The 21,446-nt window shown below is 45.1% G+C and overlaps 1 protein-coding gene across 4 annotated transcripts in view; it reads left to right on the top strand.

The window, feature by feature from the left end:
- The window catches only part of LOC141139089 (alpha-1,4-N-acetylglucosaminyltransferase-like), an 82,417-nt gene that overhangs the window by 38,416 nt on the left and 22,555 nt on the right, over window positions 1-21,446 (top strand). For all 4 annotated transcript variants that reach the window (XM_073624899.1, XM_073624898.1, XM_073624896.1 and 1 more), the window contains exon 2: window positions 7,964-8,445. In XM_073624899.1, coding sequence (XP_073481000.1) covers window positions 7,987-8,445 — 459 coding nt within the window. In that variant the 5' untranslated portion in view covers window positions 7,964-7,986. The remainder of the gene's footprint in view (window positions 1-7,963; window positions 8,446-21,446) is intronic.

The following is a 21,446-nucleotide window of genomic DNA, read 5'->3' as shown; positions in this document are numbered from 1 at the left end:
TGTGCTGACAGTCTACCGATAACCAGCAAGTCTGTTTACATTGTGATCAGCTATGATTGAACACAGCTGACCACATAGTAAAAGGCCGCTGTGATTGGCTCTTTACCCTGAACCGGGGTCAGCAGTGTCCGGTGGTCATAGATCGCGCCCAATGCACACCACAGGAGGCACACAGGGGGCAGGATTTTGGGAGGACATCCATGGACAACCTCCCGGAACTGGACGACTATACTGTATCCATCTTGTGGCTATAGCCCAGTCAGGAAGTGGTTAAAGTGATAATAAAGGCTCAATTTTTTTCATTAGCAAACATGTCATACCTACCTGCCCTGTGTAATGGTTTTGCACAATCCTCCTCTGCTTGGGTCCCCTGCTGGTGCTTCTGGCTCCTCCCCCCTGAAAAGTTCCCCTAAAGCAAGCCATTTGCTATAGGGGCACTCATGCATGCTTGCTTCTGAGCCCTGCTGTCACGTACCTGACTGTGGAGGCCGAAATTATGAGGGGGGCCTCTTGCGCAATTCCCATCCGAGCACTCCCTGGTAACGGAGACAGGGAATTTTAGGGCAGTGAAAGGGCACAGGTGCCTGGAAGCTGTATTAGTGAACTGTAGCTTGGAGACACAGGAGTCCTTCCAGTGGTGGTGTGGAGTCTGGTCACAAGCCACATTCAGCGGCAGCCAGGCTGACAGGTGCAGAATGAGGATAAGGTTCAAGGTCGGTAACAGGTAGAAGTCGGTAATGTGCTGATGATGGGGTACCAAATCAGGAAATGGAAACGTAGTCATAAATCCAAGCCGAGGTTAGTAACATAAGCGAGCAGCAGGTAAAACAGACATGGGTGATCCAAGATAGGTGTCAGATGTAGCCGGGTCAGGAACAAGGTTAGCAGACTGGATTAGAATCAGGAACACAGGAACCACATGTATGCGCCACTGTGCATTCTAGTCCTTGCTCATCTTGGGATTCTATGCTGAGGACTCTGCACATGCACATAAAAATGAGCAACTGCTGTATTCGAATGTGCACCTGATGCACAGGATTCCTTACACCTGCTTCCTCCTCACTGGCTGTGAGCTGGGACAGCAGCTGCTCTCATGTACATCATTGGCTCAGGCTCAGGTAAGGATTAGGGGGACTGGGTGGAGAGCTGCACAGTGAAGGGTTTTTTGCCTTCTTGCATAGATTACATGAAGGTAAAATACCTTCAGCCTTTACAACCACTTTAAACAATCCAATACTTGTGGCAAGATCATCCTTTTGCTGTGGAAAAGAAAATAATTTTTTTTTCTGTTTAGCTCATTGTATAAGACCTAGGGCTCCATTCACACCTTGGCTTCCCAGATCGCGGGCGTAATTGCCGCGAATCTTCCCGCATTCCCAAATCATGACAAATCACAGGCCGCCCTTGCAACACTTCCAATGGCACCCCGATCGCGGCACGATGCCATGATTGTCGAAAGAGGAATTGCTGTAAAATCACGCAAACAGTATCGCGGTATGCCTCTCGCCAAAAAGAAGTCTACTTTTGACGGCAAAGTCGCATTTGGGGTGCCATTGGAAGTGATGGGATCGCAAGGAGATCCCGCAAATTGCCGTGATTCGGGATCGTGGGAAGAAGATGCCTAGATGTGAATGGAGCCTTAGTGTGTGTGATCTACTGAATAACTTAAGGTTTTATTACCTTAGGTTCACACTTCTGTGTGTGGCTGCGGGTGCAGGAATTGCAGCAATACCCGCAACCAACCGTAATGAAAACGCACTGCTCTGCGGAATTGCGCGGGGCAGCCTTTATTCTGAAATCCTCGCATGTAAAATCTCAGTGCGTGTGCAGAAACCACAGGTAAATCAAATGGTCAAAAAGACTGTGTGATTTCTCCTGTGGCTACATTTTTGAAAAGGTGCATGCACCTTTTTTTTGTAGAAACGCAGGCATGGCAGTCCATTGAAAAAAATAGGCTGTCGTGACCGTGCAAATGCAGCCTGCAAACATGCAGAGATGTGAACCTAGGGTAACTGACTATTTTCATTAACCTATTAGAATAGATAGATTTCTAAATAAAAAAAAGGAAAATACAGCAGAGGATACAGCAGTATAAAACTGGCAAACATAAGGAATTTTCATAATAGGCCTAACCGGTAAGGAATAATAGGACTAACTGGTGTATTCCTAACTTTTTTTTAACTATGGGGATAAGGAGATGTGGTAGATGTGAGTGATGTGAAATAGATTAGTTACACACTACTCTTGCACATTTTTTTTTCTCATAAATATTGCAAAAAAAATGAGCTCCTAGGCAAAGTTTCAGCAATGAAAAATATAAAAATAAAGGGCGCAATAGACAAATAATAATAAATACACAACGTTAACCAATTTTTATATTTTTCATGAGTCATTAGTTGTTACTAATTTTAGGTGTAGCATTAGAATCATTTGGTATTCACATTGGTGCCATTATCCCATCACTTCTTTCTTCACAAAGTTTCAGCAATAATTGCCTGATATGCTCTAAAAACCTCAAGAGTAAAGTATAATCTAAAAAATAAAGGGAAAATACACCATTAAATATATTAACCTCAACCAGCCCAGCTCCTCTGTCCCTTTTCTTGGGCTATTACTCTGGGGGGAGGGGACTTTTTGCCTGATCATGTGACTACTCTAGTCATCTGTCAAAGTGGTCACATGATGGGGAGCTGGTCCAGCTGGCTCCAGACAATTAATAGAAAGTGGAAGCAGTCCTGGACAGCTTGGTTGCTGTGTTGGGAGCATGCAGTGAGCTCAATCTCAGCACAGAAACCTCTGTTGCCCATTAGCTCATAACTGACACGTTTGGGCTCAAAAGCCAACCCACTTTGCTGTCGTGCATATGCGTTACATGGGGGGGAAGAGGTTAAGAAAGTAGCTCTAGTGTTAACAATTGACGTGCTGGCTATCAATCGGTTGTTGCAGATAGATAAAAGGGAGTTTTGGGTGTACACATCTGTGCATACAGAGAGAGCACATACAAATTATACCAGCACTGCAATGCAAAGAACTTGAGCATAGCCTGTTAAAGGGTATATGACACTAAAATCTCATATACAGTGGGGACGGAAAGTATTCAGACCCCCCTTAAATTTTTCACTCTTTGTTATATAGCAGCCATTTGCTAAAATCATTTAAGTTAATTTTTTTCCTCATTAATGTACACACAGCACCCCATATTGACAGAAAAACACAGAATTGTTGACATTTTTGCAGATTTATTGAAAAAGAAAAACTGAAATATCGCATGGTCCTAAGTATTCAGACCCTTTGCTCAGCATTTAGTAGAAGCACCCTTTTGACCTACTACAGCCATGCGTCTTTTTGGGAAAGATGTAACAAGTTTTTCACACCTGGATTTGGGGATCCCCTGCCAATCCTCCTTGCAGATCCTCTCCAGTTCTGTCAGGTTGGATGGTAAACGTTGGTGGACAGCCATTTTTAGGTCTCTCCAGAGATGCTCAATTGGGTTTAAGTCAGGGCTCTGGCTGGGCCATTCAAGAACAGTCACAGACTTGTTGTGAAGCCACTCCTTTGTTATTTTAGCTGTGTGCTTAGGGTCATTGTCTTGTTGGAAGGTAAACCTTCGGCCAGTCTGAGGTCCTGAGCACTCTGGAGAAGGTTTACGTCTAGGATATCCCTGTACTTGGCTGCATTTATCTTTCCCTCGATTGCAACCAGTCATCCTGTCCCTGCAGCTGAAAAACACCCCCACAGCATGATGCTGCCACCACCATGATTCACTGTTGGGACTGTATTGGACAGGTGATGAGCAGTGCCTGGTTTTCTCCACACATACTGCTTAGAATTAAGGCCAAAAAGTTCTATCTTGGAATCATCAGAACAGAGAATCTTATTTCTCACCATCTTGGAGTCCTTCAGGTGTTTTTTAGCAGACTCCATACGGGCTTTCATGTGTCTTGCACTGAGGAGAGGCTTCCGTCGGGCCACTCTGCCATAGTGCCCCGACTGGTAGAGGGCTGCAGTGATGGTTGCCTTTCTACAACTTGCTCCCATCTCCCGACTGCATCTCTGGAGCTCAGCGATCTTTGGGTTCTTCTTTACCTCTCTCACCAAGGCTCTTCTCCCCCGACAGCTCAGTTTGGCCGGAAGGCCAGCTCTAGGAAGGGTTCTGGTCGTCCAAAACGTCTTCCATTAAGGATTATTGAGGCCACTGTGCTCTTAGGAACCTAAAGTGCAGCAGAATTTTTTTGTAACCTTGGTCAGATTTGTGCCTTGCCACAATTATGTCTCTGTGCTCTTCAGGCAGTTCCTTTGACCTCATGATTCTCATTTGCTCTGACATGCACTGTGAGCTGTAAGGTCTTTTATAGACAGGTGTGTGGCTTTTCTAATCAAGTCCAATCAGTATAATAAAACACAGCTGGACTCAAATGAAGGTGTAGAACCATCTCAACGATGATCAGAAGAAATGGACAGCACCCGAGTTAAATATATAAGTGTCACAGCAAAGGGTCTGAATACTTAGGACCATGTGATAGTTCAGTTTTTTCTTTTTTAATAAATCTGCAAAAATGTCAGTGTATGCAAGACAGCTTGAGCAGAATTCCATCGGAAAAACCGATAGAGTTTATTCCGACGGCAAAACCGGTCGTGTGTACGCGACATTAGAGTCTGAAAAAGACTTGAGACTGGGGTAGAGGTTCACCTTCCAGCAGGACAACAACCCTAAAGATACAGCCAGAGCTGCAATAGAATGGTTTAGAAAAAAGCATATCCGTGTGTTAGAATGACCCAGTCAAAATCCAATTGAGAATCTGTGGCAAGACTTGAAAATTGCTGTTCACAAACACTCTCCATCCAATCTAACAGAGCTTGAGCTATTTTGCAAAGAAGAATGGGCAAAAATATCACACTCTAGATGTGCAAAGCTCGTAGAGACATCCCCAAAACAACTTGCAGCTGTAATTGCAGTGAAAGTTGGTTCTTCAAAGTATTGACTCAGGGGGGCTGAATACAAATGCACGCCACACTTTTCACATATTTATTTGGAAAAAATTTGATTTGGAAAAATATTTATCATTTTCCTTCCACTTCATAATTATGTGGTACTTTGTGTTGGTCTTTCACATAAAATCCCCCCCCCCCCCAAAAAAAAACATTTACTTTTTTGGTTGTAACATGGCATAAAGTGGAAAATTTCAAGGGGTATGAATACTTTTTTAAATATATAAACAAATTCAACTTAAGAACAAACCTACAGAACCTATGTTGTTTGTTACCTGGGGACTGCCTGTACTAACAATTATGGGTAATAACACCAGGGGTAGTTTATCTGGGGAATATTCCATTGCTTCCTTGGGGATCTGAAATGAATTTTTTTCCCCACTGGAGTAAACTGGATCATGCTTTATTGCCATTTTTGCCTGCCTTTGGATCAACCGTGGGTATATTGTGTATATGGAGGTTTTCTAGTTTTTTTTTTCTATTGGTTGAACTAAATGGACTTTTGTCTTTTTTCAGCCTAACTATGTAACAAACAGCTGAAATATAAAGGTAGAGAAGGGTCACCTGACTACAGAATGTCAAAATTCAGCAGTTCATGAGCCATAAATCACATTTTCACAAAATTACCAATCCAAGCAAGGTGATAAGTTTGAAATTTCAGCATTCCATGAGTGATATAGGTTGACAAGTATAGTAAAGCAGTTTTGCCATTGATGTCGGCAAATTTAGTTTGATGCAAATTTCACATTGGCAAATCTTGTTTTTTGACTGGTGAATCTTGCTGGAAAATGGATGAACACCACAGTGGTAATTAAAGTGAATTTATTAGAGTTTTGTGTTGCATGCACTTCTAGATGAATCATTGGTGAATGCCCATAATGAGTTCTGAGGAATGCAACAATACCTAAATTCACCCCAGGCATACACTTGTGCACCTTTTATAGCTATAATATGGATGGTTCTAGGCAAGATAATTCATAAATAAAAGATCCAATTTCCCATAAAGCATCCCTCTATTATGTTTGTATTAACATATGGTTCTTTTGTGATTCTGATGGCTCATTCTCATGAGTATTTTCTTGAGTATTCTCATGAGCCATTCATTTTACAAGTAGAATAACTGCATTAGTCACAGGCGTTTGTTAACATTTATACTGTAATTATGAACATGCACATAATGAAAATTACTCACCTGCAATAACCCAACTGGATATGTTGAGATTTCAGTTTTGTTTGGCCTTCTTTTAATTATGTACCTTGTGAGAAAACAGAAATGTATCACAAAGTATTGTAGGTTCCTTTATAAAAGCACATTTACTGTTTGTGGCTTTGAAGGCCTGGGAAATTTAATCTGTAACCACTTTGGCATTATTAACCAGCTCAATACAGCATACGTATAAATACAGCCTCATACTGAGGTAGTTATAACAGGATCATGGTTACAGCTACAACCATGATCCTGATCACCATCTTTTCAGCTGGTGATTTATTTGTAAAAATGATCTGAGCAGATCAGTGATACCTCCAATCAATTACTTTTTCAGGTGGTGGAAGGGGGTCTCTCCCTCTCATAGTTGTTGGCTATATTTCCTGGGCTCGACTATCCTAGCGGGAAACCTGACACCGATGTGACCATTCGCATATGTAGCACCCTCTAGCTAGTCTGCTAGTGCACATAGTTTAGTTGTTAGTGTAGGTAAATTGGCTTGGCTGAGAGCCAGGCCTGGACTGAATCTGGGTCAGTGTTTAGTGACTCAGGCTGGATGACTCATCTGGCAACTCTTCTGGTGCCTCTTCCTGTGTTCTGGAACCTTGGAGAAGGTTCTAGATGTAGTGGGTGGAGGCTAGGAGGGGCTGTCGTGAATATTTATGAGGACCCTGGCCAAGCCCCAGCAAAAAGGGTCTGGAAGGGGGCAGCTCACCTCATAAGTCATGCCAGCAGGGGCATTCGGGTGGAAGATGGAGATTGAGTGCCAAGGAGGCTGTCTGAGGCCCTCGCAGAGTGCCCCCTAGTCTGAGGGGGGGTAACCTCAGGCCTGGGGCTTGGGTGCTGGAAGGATCCCCCAAAACACACGGAGGAAACCCTTCCTAGAGGCATGGTAGAGAGGACAGCAGGAGCAGGTCAGCACGTCTGGGAGATCTCCTGGGGCGTAAGCTGGGTGGGCTGGTGAGTGTTCAGTCTGGGTAGGACTGTGAAGAGAGAGTCAGTCTGGAAGACTGTGGAGAAGTTAGCCAGGAGGGCTAGTAAAAGGGGCAGCTGCAGACAGGTGGGTTGGCAGTGCCTGAAGAGGTAGTGCTGGGATAGACAGTGGCTTTTTGCTACACATCTGAGGGGGCTTGGGTTCCTGCCTATAACAGACTTTTGCTTTAATCTTACTGAGTGCCTTGTCAGATCTTTTAACAGTGTGCCAGTTGGAGTTCTGCAAGCGAGTGCTGGAGGAAGCAGAGGAGTGTATATAGACTATATAGGAAGAGTTGTCCCTGATGTTGTTCTGAAGTCAAGTGGGCTTCCCATAATTTTTCCAATCCCTATCTAAGTTCTAATCTCTCAATAAAACAAAAAACAAAACAAAGTACTGGACTGTTCTCTGACTCTGGAGTGACTGTGAAGATTTGGTGTGCCTGGCTGTGCAGGGTGGGGGATCCCAGTTACTTGCAGTAACTTAAGGAGGTGCACTACACATACAATGCAAGAGACAAAGTCAGGGGAACTTCCATTGTGTCTCCTACTCTGTGACATCAGAAACCAGAAGCAACAGGAATTATGTCACATCTGTTTTGGTTTTCTTATTTACAAGTCGTTGTAAAGCAGCTGATCAAACTGTGTTTTTGTTCACATTTTTGTCATTTGTACCCTCATAAACAATGTGAGCTAGGTATTTATTAAATACACCTTTAAGTGTGGCTCTAAACATACTGACTTTAGTAAAGGTATCCATAATATTTTATGAACTTTTGTCTGTTCTTCTTACAGCCCAGCAATTGTACTCTACAGCCATGCTGAAAGAAATAAGAATATTTTCAATTATTTTGATGATCACAGCATTGGGCTATATCAGTAGGACTACTATCAAAAGTAAAGGCTATTATATCTTGGAGTTCTTAATTTCTAACAACTCAGCATTGGTAACCATGGACAATGCTAACGGTATGTCAAGTCCTTTTAGTGCAAACACAATTTTAAGAGAAGGAAATGGAATCTTATTTATGGAGACCACAGACAGAATGGATCCACCATCTCTGGTACTGTGTGCTATTGAATCAGCTGCACGAGTCTACCCTGACCGACCGGTGGCCTTCTTCATGAAAGGACTGGAGGACATTACCACAGAAGAAGATGAGAAGAGAGCAAGACAACAATTTCCAACCCTGTCATCTTATAACAATGTTTACCTCTTCCCTCTTAGAATGGATAAATTATTTAAAAACACACCTCTTAAGCCATGGTTTGATAAGGTAAATTATAAGCTAAGTTGGGTACCTTTGGGAAAGCCCAGGTTTGGGTGCTTTTAGATAAAAAACTAGTCACTATCACTCTGCAGGCACCTGCTGTGAGGCTAAGCTCTTAAATGTATTAAAGTAAACTTGTCTTGAGAAAAAAACAGTGGTTACAAGAAATGACAGAAATGGAGAATGTTTAATTTCTGAAACTCTGGCAAATATCTGGAAATTTTCATGAAATTTAATCATTCTGATAAAAATGCATTTGAGTCAATTGAGAAGGTGAAATTAGGATGCTTTTTAAGGATACAATAGTCAGGAACTAGTTCTTGAGGGCTACAGAAGCACCTTTCAACTACCCTTGTACTTTTTTTTTCCTGCTGAAAAAGAAACAATCCCTCATTAGTCTTTTATTTTTTAAAGATAAAAAGCAGGAAAAAAAATGTAAAATTCACAAATAAATATCAAGTATATTTCGAAGTAGAAAAAACACACACACAAAGATTACTACCTGAAATAAATTAGACTAAAATACACACAAAAGAGCCTCTAAATCCCCAAAAAAAATTGTAGACTAAAAAGCTCAATGAGTGGAACTGAGAGTTTCCACTTCCACAAATCTTTGTCGATCATTACTTGTGCAGTAAATTAGCAATTTTTTGGGGCCAAAGTTCCCCATGCCTAGTGACTACTGACATCTCTTTCAAATTAATACTTATGTAAAATAAAGAAAAGTCAGAAGTCCTTATCTATATATTTTCCCAAGTAAATCACTCAAATGCCAAAATCAAAGCCAAAAGACCATCACTGACTTCCAGGTGAAAAGCAACCACAGGAGACAGGGGCTTAACTAGAAATCACAGGGCCCCATAGCAAAATATTGTACGGGGTCCCCCCCCTGCAAACAGCCTCCCACAAAAAAAGGCGGGTCTCAAATTAAATAGTGGGCGTGGCGTAAAGGGCGTGGCTCAAAGGGGGGAAAGAAAGAAAGAAAGAAAGAAAGAAAGAAAGAAAGAAAGAAAGAAAGAAAGAAAGAAAGAAAGAAAGAAAGAAAGAAAGAAAGAAAGAAAGAAAGGAAAAGGAAAGAGAGGGATGGAGGGACAACCGGCCCAGATCCTACACCACAATAGCAATATATGTATTCCAGAAAGTTTAACAATCAACAGATAAAGATACTCCAAACACCTGGTGTTAGCGCTTCAATCATCACGGCACCATGGTTGTTAGGATGTCAGGATGATTAAAGCGCATTATTTCTATTATTACATTGTAATATAAAAGGAAATAGTTCAACTCACCATAATGCAGAATCTGTGGGAGCCCTGAGTGTGTCACTTGCCACGTCGCCTGCCACCAGATGCCATCAGGTGTGCCCAGCAGAGTCCATCCTTATATCAGGCATTCCCAGCAGAGTCCCTCCTTACGTCAGGCATTCCCAGTAGAGTCCCTCCTTACATCAGGTGCCCCCAGTAGAGTCCCTCCTTATATCAGGTGCCCCCAGTAGAGTCCTTCCTTACATCAGGCATTCCCAGTAGAGTCCCTCCTTACATCAGGTGCCCCCAGTAGAGTCCCTCCTTATATCAGGCATTCCCAGTAGAGTCCCTCCTTACATCAGCTGTCCCCAGTTACCAGTGGCGTCACTAGGGCTGGTGTCACCCGGTGTGGAAAAACATGGCATTACCCCCCTCCCCTCATAGTCCTCCCTCAGTACAGACACCCCTGGACAAACCAGCTCCATCTGTACAGACCCCCCAGGACAACTCAAACCCCCCCAGGAGTACAGACCCCCCAGGAGAATTCACCCCCCAGGACAATTCACCCCCCCAGGAGTACAGACCCCCCCAGAACAATTCACCCCCCCAGGAGTACAGACCCCCCAGGAGAATTCACCACCCCAGGAGTACAGACCCACAGGACAATTCACCCCCCAGGAGTACAGACCCCCAGGACAATTCACCCCCTATGAGTACAGACCCCCCCAGAGACCCCCCAGGACAATTCACCCCCCCAGGAGTACAGACCCCACCAGGAGAATTCACCCCCCAGGAGTACAGACCCCCCCAGGAGTACAGACCCCCGGAACAATTGACCCCCAGGACAATTCACCCCCCCAAGAGTACAGACCCCCAGGATAATTCATCCCCCCAGGAGTACAGACCCCCCAGGAGAATTCACCCCCCCAGGAGTACAGACCCCCCAGGACAATTCACCCCCCCAGGAGTACCGCCCCCCCCATTCATGCACCGCCCAGAGAGTTACTTGCTCAGACTGTCACTGACTCTCCGCGCAGCACGATGTGATAGGAGGCAGCCAGTGAGAGAGACAGCTGAGTCTCAGTCAGACAGGGATAACGCGACACCAGGACCCAGGACTCTCCATCGGGCCTTGGCTTCGCTCAGGACTCACTGTGTTCCTCTCCGCGCCTTTTACAGAACCTGGAGGTGGAGCCTGGGTGGCAAGAAAGAGACCAATAGAAATGGAGCTCCATTTCTATTGCAGCTGCTTTCATTGCCACCCGGGCTCCGCCTCTTGGTTCTTCCTTAACTGGTCTTCTGTAAAATGGTGAAAGAGAAAGAAATAACCAGTGCCGCGGACCTCTAGCGGTGGCAAAAAAAAAAAGTTGGCAAGTAAAGTATGCATTCCTCATCCTCCCCAGGCCCCACTAGGCTGCGGGCCCATAGCGCCCGCGTGGGTCGCTATGTCGGTAATTCTGCCACTGGCAGGAGAGCTCAACAATGAAAAATTCCATGTTCTTCTTAAAGCAGGTTACTTTAAATCCCAACTGAAGCTACAGAAACAGTATATAAATATGCAGTCATGTACACATTAATACAGCAGTTGTATAAGAAGTCTAAATTGCACTGTGCAGTGTAATAGGCCCCAGAGTTTGACCTGATGCACTCAGTAATCAGCAGTCAGTAACCGGTCTGGTCAGATACAGCTTCCAGGGTAGCCATCAGAAATTTTGGGGCCCCTTACACAGCTTTAGGTCTAGTCCCCCCTGGGCGTGACCACAAACATTTCTCAAGGCACGCCCACTGGATCCCACTGAATCCAACCACTGGCCATCCCACCAAGTCCTTCAGTGCACCCACTTTTATTTTAATACACTTACAACCAAATATATCCTCCATCCCATGTCCTCTTCCTCCTCCACTCCAATATCCTCCATCCCATGTCCTCCTCCATCCCATGTCCTCCTCTTCCTCTTCCAGTCCCTTCTCCTCCATCCCATGTCCTCTTCCTTCTCCAGTCCCATCTCCTCCATCCCCATGTCCTCTTCCTTCTCCAGTCCCATGTCCTCTTCCTCATCCACTCCCATATCCTCCATCCCATGTCCTCCTCCTTTTCATCCCAAGTGCTCCTTTTCCAGTCCTTTGTCCCCCATCCCATGTCCTCTTCCCTTTCCAGTCCCATCTCCTCCATCCCATGTCCTCCTGCATTCCACATCATCCTCCTTTTGCAGTCCCATATTTGCCATCCCATGTCCTCCTCCTTCTCCATTCTAGGTCCTCTTCCTCCATCCTATGTCATCCTTCTCCAGTCTCATCTCCCCTCTATGTCAGTCCTCTCTTGCAGTGTCCTCCCTCTGTAGTCCTTCTATGCCATCATTACAGCCCAGATCCAGTGTAAGTCCTCCAGTATGTAGAGGAGAGGAGTGTGGAGGATATGACAGTGGCAGAATGGGGAGGGATTTATATGAATAGTAGTCTGCGGGGTGACCAGGGAGTTATGTTGGGTAGATAAGGGTCCGAGTGATGTCCGACAGTTGGATATATAAAGTGGTCTGGGGGTGATGCAGGCTGGCGGGAGTAGGGGGCTGAGATGTAGTCAGATAGTGATGTTTATAATTAAAAATATATATATATATATATATATATATATATATATATATATATATATTGTGCTCATCTACTAATATATACAACAATACATAATACAAAATTGGTATGTAAAGAAAACATCCTCCTGTTATAAGATGTAAATATCTATATAATCCAACCCCTAGCTCTCTGTGTATGTCCAGATAATGTGAAATTTATTTATGACAATTCATGTAACCCTGTGTTATCCAAGCTCTGAGTCTGCACCATCAGAAGTGTAAACTCACCACATAAACAGAGTTACATGAATGGTCATAAATTACCTTCACTTTATCTGTACAGAGTGATTGGGGGATGTTATATAGATAGGTCTGTGTGCCAGTTTGGGAGATATCTGTCACACTCTCTTCTTCTTCTGGTCTTCTTATCACTGATCACAATACCTACAAGACAAATCCTACAGAAACTTTGGCAGCTTTTCTTCCAAGGAGACTTTACTCAGTAAAAAAATGAGTTTACCTCCTCCCTGTAGTGTGAGCAGACATCCCAGCCAGTAGTAGCTACAGTGAGCTCTGCCCCCTCAGCACACCGCACTGGTGATCGGAGGAAGGGGGAGGGAGTGGCAAGTGTAACCCCCCCCCATCCACTTACCCTGGGCCCTCATTCTGGCCCTGGTCAGAATGAAGGAGACTGGCTTCATCGGCTAGGTGTGCTGCTGTGATAAGCAGCCGACACCTGTCACCACAGGCCATTGTAGGGTGACAGAAAGAAGCCCATTTTCACAGAGACAATTTCCAAGCAAGAATCAGTCACAAATCATAACTGAAGGAAGGTAAATAGATCAAAAGGATTAAGGCTTCATCTGACTTTAAAAAGAGCCAAAGCATACAATAAATGTATTTTCAGTTAGGTTTAGCTAACTTGACTATGTTCAGTTAGCTGTTTGGCTCAGTACAGGTTCCCTTTATAGAGAGGTCAATAATAACTGTCTAAATTGTTTTATAGTTCTAGGACAAGGAGGATTTAGATTTTGTGGGAATTTCAGAGACCTGGTTCAACAGCTCTCATGATTGGCTGGCAACCATTCAAGGGTATTCCCTAAATCGCAGAGATAGGGAGGGTAAAAAAAAAGGGGGAGGGGTATGCCTGTATATCAGAAATGATGCACAAGTGAATGTGAGGGACGACATCACTAATGGAGCAAGGGAGGAGGTGGAATCTTTATAGGTAGAGCTACAAAGGGAGGAAACCAAGGGGAAAGTAATACTGGAAGTATGCTATAGGCCCCCTAACCAGAGGGAGGAGGGGGAGGCGGATCTCCTATCACAGTTTTGAATGGCGGCAAGCATGGGAATAGTCATTATAATAGGGGATTTTAGTTATCCAGACAGACTGGGCGGAAGGAACCACGCATTCGGCTAAGGCACGCCATTTCCTAAATGTCTTACAGGGCAATTTCATGGGTCAGATGGTAAATGCACCATCAAGGAATGATGCGTTACTAGAGCTACTGATTACTAGTAATAAAGATCTGATCACAGATGTAGAAATACGGGGCAATTTAGGAAACAACGACCACAGTTCAATTAGTTTCAGTATTAATCTCACAAATAGGAAACATAAGGGAAACACAAAGACACTCAGTTTCAAAAGAGCCAACTTCCGTGAAGTGCTCTCCTTGCTAGAAGATAGGGATGAGCCAAACCCCCCCCCCCCCCCATTCGGTTTGCATCCAGAACATGCGAACAGGCGAAAAGTGCAAATTCTAAAGGCTTATATGCATGGTCTTGTCATAAAAAGTGTTTGGGGACCTGGGTCCTGCCCCAGGGGACATGTATCGATGCAGAAAAAAGTTTCAAAAACGGTGAAAGTGAAAAGTGAAACAATAGAAGTGTAATATTCCTTTAAATTTCGTACCTGTGGGGTGTCTATAGTATGACTGTAAAGGGGTGCATATTTCCAGTGTTTAGAACAGTCTGACAGCGAAATGACATTTCTAAAGGAAAAAAAGTCATTTAAAAGTGCTAGTGCCGGCTATAATGAATTGTCGGTCCGGCAATACACATAAAAGTTCATTGATAAAAACGGCTTGGAATTTCCCCACAGGGGAACCCTGAACCAGAATTTAAAAAAAAATGCATGGGGGTCCCCCTCAAAAGCCATACCAGACCCTCCAGATCTGGTATGGATTTTAAGGGGAAATGGTGTGGGGGTCCCCCTCAAAAATCCATAACAGACCCTTATCCGAGCACACAACCTCGCAGGCCGCAGGAAAAGAAGGGGGGCGAGAGAGCCCCCCCCTCCTGAACCATACCAGGCAGTAGACTGTAAAAATTAAGAACAATGGTCTGGCAATTACTTGACTGAGTTCCTTAAGGACCCTTGGGTGCAAGTCATCTGGTCCCGGTGACTTATTAATGTTAAGGTTTTCAAGTCTATTGCTAATTCTATCCTCTGTTAGCCAGGTTTCTGTGATGTAAAACAAAGAGACAAAGATAAATCATTTCAGAACTTTTTCCACCTTTAATGTGACCTATAAACTGTACAACTCAGTTGAACAACAAACTGAAATCTTTTAAGTGGAGGGAAGTAAAAATGAAAAACTAAAATAATATGGTTGCATAAGTGTGCACACTCTTAAACTAATACTTTGTTGAAGCACCTTTTGATTTTATTTCAGCACCCAGTCTTTTTGGGCATGAGTCTATCAGCATTGCACATCTTGACTTGGAAATATTTGCCCACTCTTCTTTGCAAAAACACTCCAAATCTGTCAGATTGTGAGGGCATCTCCTGTGCACAGCCCTCTTCAGATCACCCCACAGATTTTCAATCAGATTCAGGTCTGGACCATTCCAAAACTTTAATCTTCTTCTGGTGAAGCCATTCATTTGTTTGTTGATTTGCATTTCTGCTTTGGGTCATTGTAATACTGAAAGAAGTCCCTCTTCATGTTAAAAGCATGAAGGTTTTGGACTAATATTGACTGGTATTTGGAACTGATCATAATTCCCTCTACCTTGACTAAGGCCCGTGTTCTAGCAGAAGAAAAACAGCCCCAAAGCATGATGCTGCCACCACCATGCTTTATGGTGGGTATGGTGTTCTTTTGGTGATGTGCAGTGTTTTTGCTCCAAAAATATCTTTTGTAATTATGGCCAAAAATTTCAACCTTGGTTTCATCAGACCATAACACATTTTCCCACATGCTTTTAGGAGACTTCAGATGTGTTTTTGCAAAATTTTGCCAGGTTTGGATGTTTTTCTTCGTAAGAAAAGGCTTCCTTCTTGCCACTCTATCCCATAGCCAGCCAGTACTTGCCAGATATTCCTGCAGCTCCTTTAATGTTGCTGTAGGCCTCTTGGCAGCCTCCCTGACCAGTTTTCTTCTCGTCTTTTCATTAATTTTGGATGTCCAGTTCTTGGTAATGTCACTGTGTTCCATGTTATATCTAATGCATTGGAAATTCTTTTGTACCCTTCTCCTGACTGATACCTTTTAACAATGAGATCCCTCTGATGCGTTGGAAGCTGTCTGTGGACCATGGCTTTTGCTGTAGTATACGACTAAGAAAATGTCAGGAAAGACCTTCTAGAACATCTGAACTTTATTTGGGGTTAATCAGAGGCACTTTAAATGATGATAGGTGTGTACTGACTCCTACTTAACATGAGTTTGAATGTGATCGCTTAATTCTGAACACAGCTACATCCCCACTTATGAGAGGGTGTGCACAATTATGCAAACACATTATTTTATTTTTTTTATTTTTACTTCCCTCCCCTTAAAAGATTTCAGTTTGTTTTTCAATTGAGTTGTACAGTTTATAGGTCACATTAAAGGTGGAAAAAGTTCTGAAATAATTTATTTTTGTCTCATTTTTTTACATCACAGAAACCTGACATTTTACCCGGGGTGTGTAGACTTTTTATATCCACTGTATAACCCTGGGAATTACAGACCAGTTAGCCTAACGTCAATAGTTTGCAAGTTATTGAAGGGGATGATAAGGGACTATATACAAGATTTTAGCAATGAAAATAGTATCATTAGCAGTAATCAGCATGGATTCATGAAGAGTCGTTCTTGCCAAACCAACCTATTAACCTTCTATGAGGAGGTGAGTTGCCATCTAGATAAAGGAAGGCCCGTAGATGTGGTGTATCTGGATTTTGCAAAGGCATTTGATACAGTTCCCTATAAGCGTTTACTGTACAAACTAAGGTTTGTCAGCATGGACCAAAAGATGAGTACATGGATTGAAAACTGGCTACAGGGGAGAGTTCAGATTGTAGTGATAAATGGGGAGTACTTGGAATGGACCGGTGTGGAAAGTGGGGTCCCCTAGGGTTCTGTCCTGGGACCAATCCTATTTAAGGATGAGGGTAGGTCAGGAGGGCACAGGAGGGCACAGTATGAGGGATTAGGAGTGCACATTGTAGAGGTGCACAGTACAGGTGGCAGATAGGCACAGTACCAGGGGTGCAGGAGGGCATAGCATGGGGGGGTAGGCAGGAGGGCACAGTACAGGGGTCAGGAGGACACAGTACAGAAAAGAGAAGGGTTTCCCCAGGGTGGGCATGCGCGGTGCGATGAATTAAAAAAGGGCAAGTGCGATGTGCGTGAGCCGAGTGCAGTAAATAACAACATAGTGAGAAAAGTTAGCACAAGTGAACCATAGAGTGAAAGGGGGTGCCCAGAATAAGTTCAAAGCATGAAAGAACCCAAGAATTACCTTAAAAGCTGTTTAAGGCACGTATGAGACTACACCATGCTGCCCTAATGATCAGACTGTAGCTTGTAACATAACCCGGGATTGGCTGCAAGCTGTCTCTGGCTCAATGGATCAGTGCCCAATAAGAGTCAACTAGTCTGAAATAAATGCATATGAAAGATATCACTATAAGTAATTAAAAAGTAGATAATTGATTTTAGATCATAGAGGTATTGGGCAGGAATGGTGCAGGATCATAGTGCTGAAGTGTATACTTATAGTGCGGGAGCTGCATGTACTTCTGAACCACCGAAGAGGAAAAAGCTGAGGGTCCTTAGTTATTGCCATCCATAAATGTACTGCTTACTGAGGGCGTGTACTCACCATCATGAATCCAACACAGGTGTGTGTCCAAACGGCCAATCAGACCACCGCAGGGGGCATGGCTGCCATTCAGACAGCCTCGTGTGGCTTCCCCGGTGTTCGGGAAGAGCCTACGGCCCTGAAATGACGTCACTCTTGTCGCAACTGCATGATGTTCTCGCGTCACGTCACACGCGCTGGGCCCCACGCATGCGCAGTGTGTGAAAACGTCCGAGAGTGTTCCAGGACGCAGCCGGTGTCTTGCCGAATAAGTTCCTTCGGCGGATAGGTTTCCCCCTGTACTGCGCAGGCGCAGCGCCTGCGCAGTACGTACTACTGTCGGCCGCCGGAGATAGCCGAAGCTCAAACGCTTCAATCAGCTGTACACGGCGCCTGCGCTCTGGGTTCAGGTTCCTTCCCCACTATCCAAGTGGACCTAGAAGGGGAATCTAAAAGTGCCGAGCGCAGCGAGGCCGTGCCCGAAGCGTGGCGAGCGAAGCAAGCCCGCGAGGGGCCCTCTTACAGGCGCCGTGTACAGCTGATTTTCAGCTGTTCTGCTTCGGCTATTTCCGCCGGCTTCTACTGCTCATGCGCAGTAGAGGGGGGAACTAATCCGCCGAGCGGAACTTTCTCGGCAGAACACCGGCAAGGAGGAAAGATCCCCAATGCAGCAGCCGGTGCCAGCCCGGGTGCCTGATGGGGAAAAAAGAGGAGGAGCTGCTGGATGGTTACTAGTTCCTCCCCCCCCTTGCCGGGAAGGCACACCAGAGGGAAAACCCCCGATCCGGAGGTGGCAGCAGCCAAGGCGCCTGGCTTCCCGAAGGGAAAAGAGAAAAAGTCATTTAATTTGAAACATAAAGGCAAACAAGGAGGACACAGTACAGAGGGGAGCAGGAGGGAACAGTACAGGGGGCAGGGGGCATAGTACAGAGGGGGGCAGAAGGACACAGAATAGGGTGCAGTAATGTATAATAGAGATATGGTCCCCTCAAGCAGAGAAGTGCAGGAAAGCTGCTGTCACAGATCTTATCAGTTCTGGAAGGCTGTCACTGGGCTAGATCTACAATCAGAATGGAATTTCTCCCCCCTCTATCCCCCCCAATTTTCCAGTGCTTTGCAGAGATTAAGGAAGAACCCCCGAGGGGGACCATTTTATTGCTGCTGGTTGTGGGGGTGGAATGTGTTCTGTTCCGATTCCCATTGGCCCTCCTCTCCTTTTCATCCCATGTGATTGGTGCAGTTCACATCCCACTCACGCAAGCAGAAGAAGTGGTAAAATGCCTCACCTCAGGGGTTCTTCCTTAACCTCTGCAAAGTACCGGAAACTGTGGGAGGAAACTAGCAGGGGGAGATGTTATTCCAATTGTAGATTTAGCCCAGTGACTTGCTGCTGTCCTCACAGTCCAGATTGTGAGAAGCTGTCAGAGAGGTTACCTTGTTGGTGCTGGGCGCTCTGGTGCGCGTTCCTGTGCATGCCGCTGTGCATGTTCCTGTGGGCACTGGTGTGCATGCTCCTGTGGGCCCTGGCGTGCGCACTGGCATTTGGGGGTGTGCGGGTGCACGTGTGGGCGTGTGCACGCTCATGCGTGCACCAGTGCGCATAAGCGTGCATGCGTGTGCGGCGTTTGGGGCCAACCGGCCTATTTAGGTCTGCTCTGCACTCTGCCCGGTGCTGCCTGATCAGCAGCTCCTGGTTCCATAGTTCCCTTGCCTGTTCCTGCGTTCCTGTGTTTCCTAGATCTCCTGACTACCCGAGTTGCTCCTGATATTCTGCTGATTGCTGCCTGTACCTGACCTTGGCTTCCTGCTCCTACTGTACCGTGTTGCCTGCCTGTTGCCGAACTCTGCCTGTGCCTTGACCAACCCGCTCTGCTCCTGCTCAGCATCTGTTTGCCTGTGTTCCAGTATACCATCTGCTGCTTGAAGATCTTCTTCCCTCCTGCACCTGGATACCTCACCAGGCTCTCTTTCCATTCCATACTCCCATGCCTCCTGTCCATTCTACCAGGGGCCGCGAGTAGGATACGTAGGGGAGACCACCCTCTGCCCAAGCGGACTCACCGGTCTGGTAAGTAAAGTCTGACAGAAGTTGCCCAGGACATTGCCAACTCGGGACAACTTAGTAAAAAGTGTGACTGTCCTGGCAAATCCAGGACAGCTGGCAAGTATGATGTAATGCAAGATTATCATGGGGCTAAATGCCTTAAAGCGGGGGTCCACCTATCTATCGTTTTTTTTTTTTTTAGTTCATTCACAAACTTTTCTTCTCAGCATTACATACTCACATATTGTGTGTAATATGTCCGCCTGTGTCAGATTTCATCAGAAAGAATAACTTATATTATTCACTGCAGGCGGTTTCCATCTTCATTGTGGGCATTTGAAGCCCACAAGCATTTATTTCCTGGATGTGGTGAATGCTGTGCTCCCAGCATTCACCGCTCGTTCCTGCACATGCTCAGTGGCATCCTGGGAAGCCTGAGACTAGCTCCCAGGAGTCTGGGAGAGGCTAGAAACACGCCTAATCCCATGGGAGGAGAACCAGGAAGTGCAAAGAAGAATAGAAAAATAAAAGGTAATTACGGCGATTTAAATTTTTTTAAACGGCATGTCAGCATCTAGGCAAGGAAGAGAATACATACAGATATTGTTCAAAATTTGGGTGGAACTCCGCTTTAAGATGGCATGGAGCCCATGCTTTAAGATGGCCCTAACTAGCATGTTTCCTCTATAAGGCATTCCAGGTCGTAATTACTGATCAAACAAGTACTACTATCATCTAAACATAATAAAAAAATTAAAAACCTGCGTCCTCAGATGACCCAGAGGAGGGCGTAAAAAACCCTGTAAAATGCATGGTCCAGTTTATCCCTACAGGGGGGAAAAAATCCTTGATTCCCTTAGACCAGTGGTCTCCAAACTGAGGCCCGGGGGCCAGATGCAGCCCTTGGCTTGCTTTTATCTGGCCCTTGGGGCACTATTTCATCCACTGACACCAAAGATGGAACATAATTCCTCCCACTGACACCAACGATGGGACACAAATCCTCTCAATGACACCAACTGTGGGGCACAATTCCTCACAATGACACCAACAATGAGACACCAGTTTCTCTCAATGACACCAACAATGAGGCCAATGACACTAGTGATGAGGCACAGTTCCTCCCAATAACACCAATGATGGGGCACAATTCCTCTCAATGACACCAACAATGGGGCACAATAGCTCTCAAAGATACCAACAATGGGGGACAATTCCTCACAATGAAACCAACGATGGGGCACAATTCCTCTCAATGACACCAGTGATGGGGGACAATTCCTCACAATGACACCAACGATGGGGGATAATTCCTCAAACTGACACCAACAATGGGGCACAGTTTCTCTTAATGACACCAACAATGGGGCCTAATGACATAAGTGGATGGGCACAATTCCTCCCAATGACACCAACGATGGGACATAATTCCTCCCACTGACACCAACGATGAGGCACAGTTCCTCACAATGACACCAAAAATGGGGCACAGTTTCTCTCAATGACACCAACAATTTGGCCCAATGACATCAGTGATGGGGCACAATTCTTGCCAATGATATCAACAATGGGGCGCAATTCCTCACAATGACACCAATGATAGGGCATGATTTGTTTCCATCACACCAACAATAGGTCCCTTTGGCACAATGACATCAGTGATGGGGCACAATTCTTGCCAATGATATCAACAATGGGGCGCAATTCCTCACAATGACACCAATGATAGGGCATGATTTGTCTCCATCACACCAACAATGGGTCCTAATGACACTAATGATGGGGCCCATGGACACCAACGATGGGGCCCAATTCCGCTCAATGACACAAACAATAGGGCCCAATGACACCAATGATGGGGCCCAAATACACCAACAATGGGGCACAATTACTCCCACTGAAAAAAGCAATGGGGCATAGTTTTTTCCCTCTGATGTCAGGACCTTTTTGACTCCCACTGACCACTGTCTGGCCCTCATAAAGTCTGAAGGACAGTAAACTGGCTGCCTCATCTGTGCCCCCCAGTGCCACCTATCAGTACCCACCAGTGCCACCTACCAGTGCCCAAAG

The sequence above is a fragment of the Aquarana catesbeiana genome, linkage group LG04 (genome assembly GCF_042186555.1).
Source record: "Aquarana catesbeiana isolate 2022-GZ linkage group LG04, ASM4218655v1, whole genome shotgun sequence".
Taxonomy (NCBI): Eukaryota; Metazoa; Chordata; class Amphibia; order Anura; family Ranidae; genus Aquarana; species Aquarana catesbeiana.
Note: the sequence above shows the minus strand (reverse complement) of the source record. Positions and strands in the feature narration are given on the sequence as shown.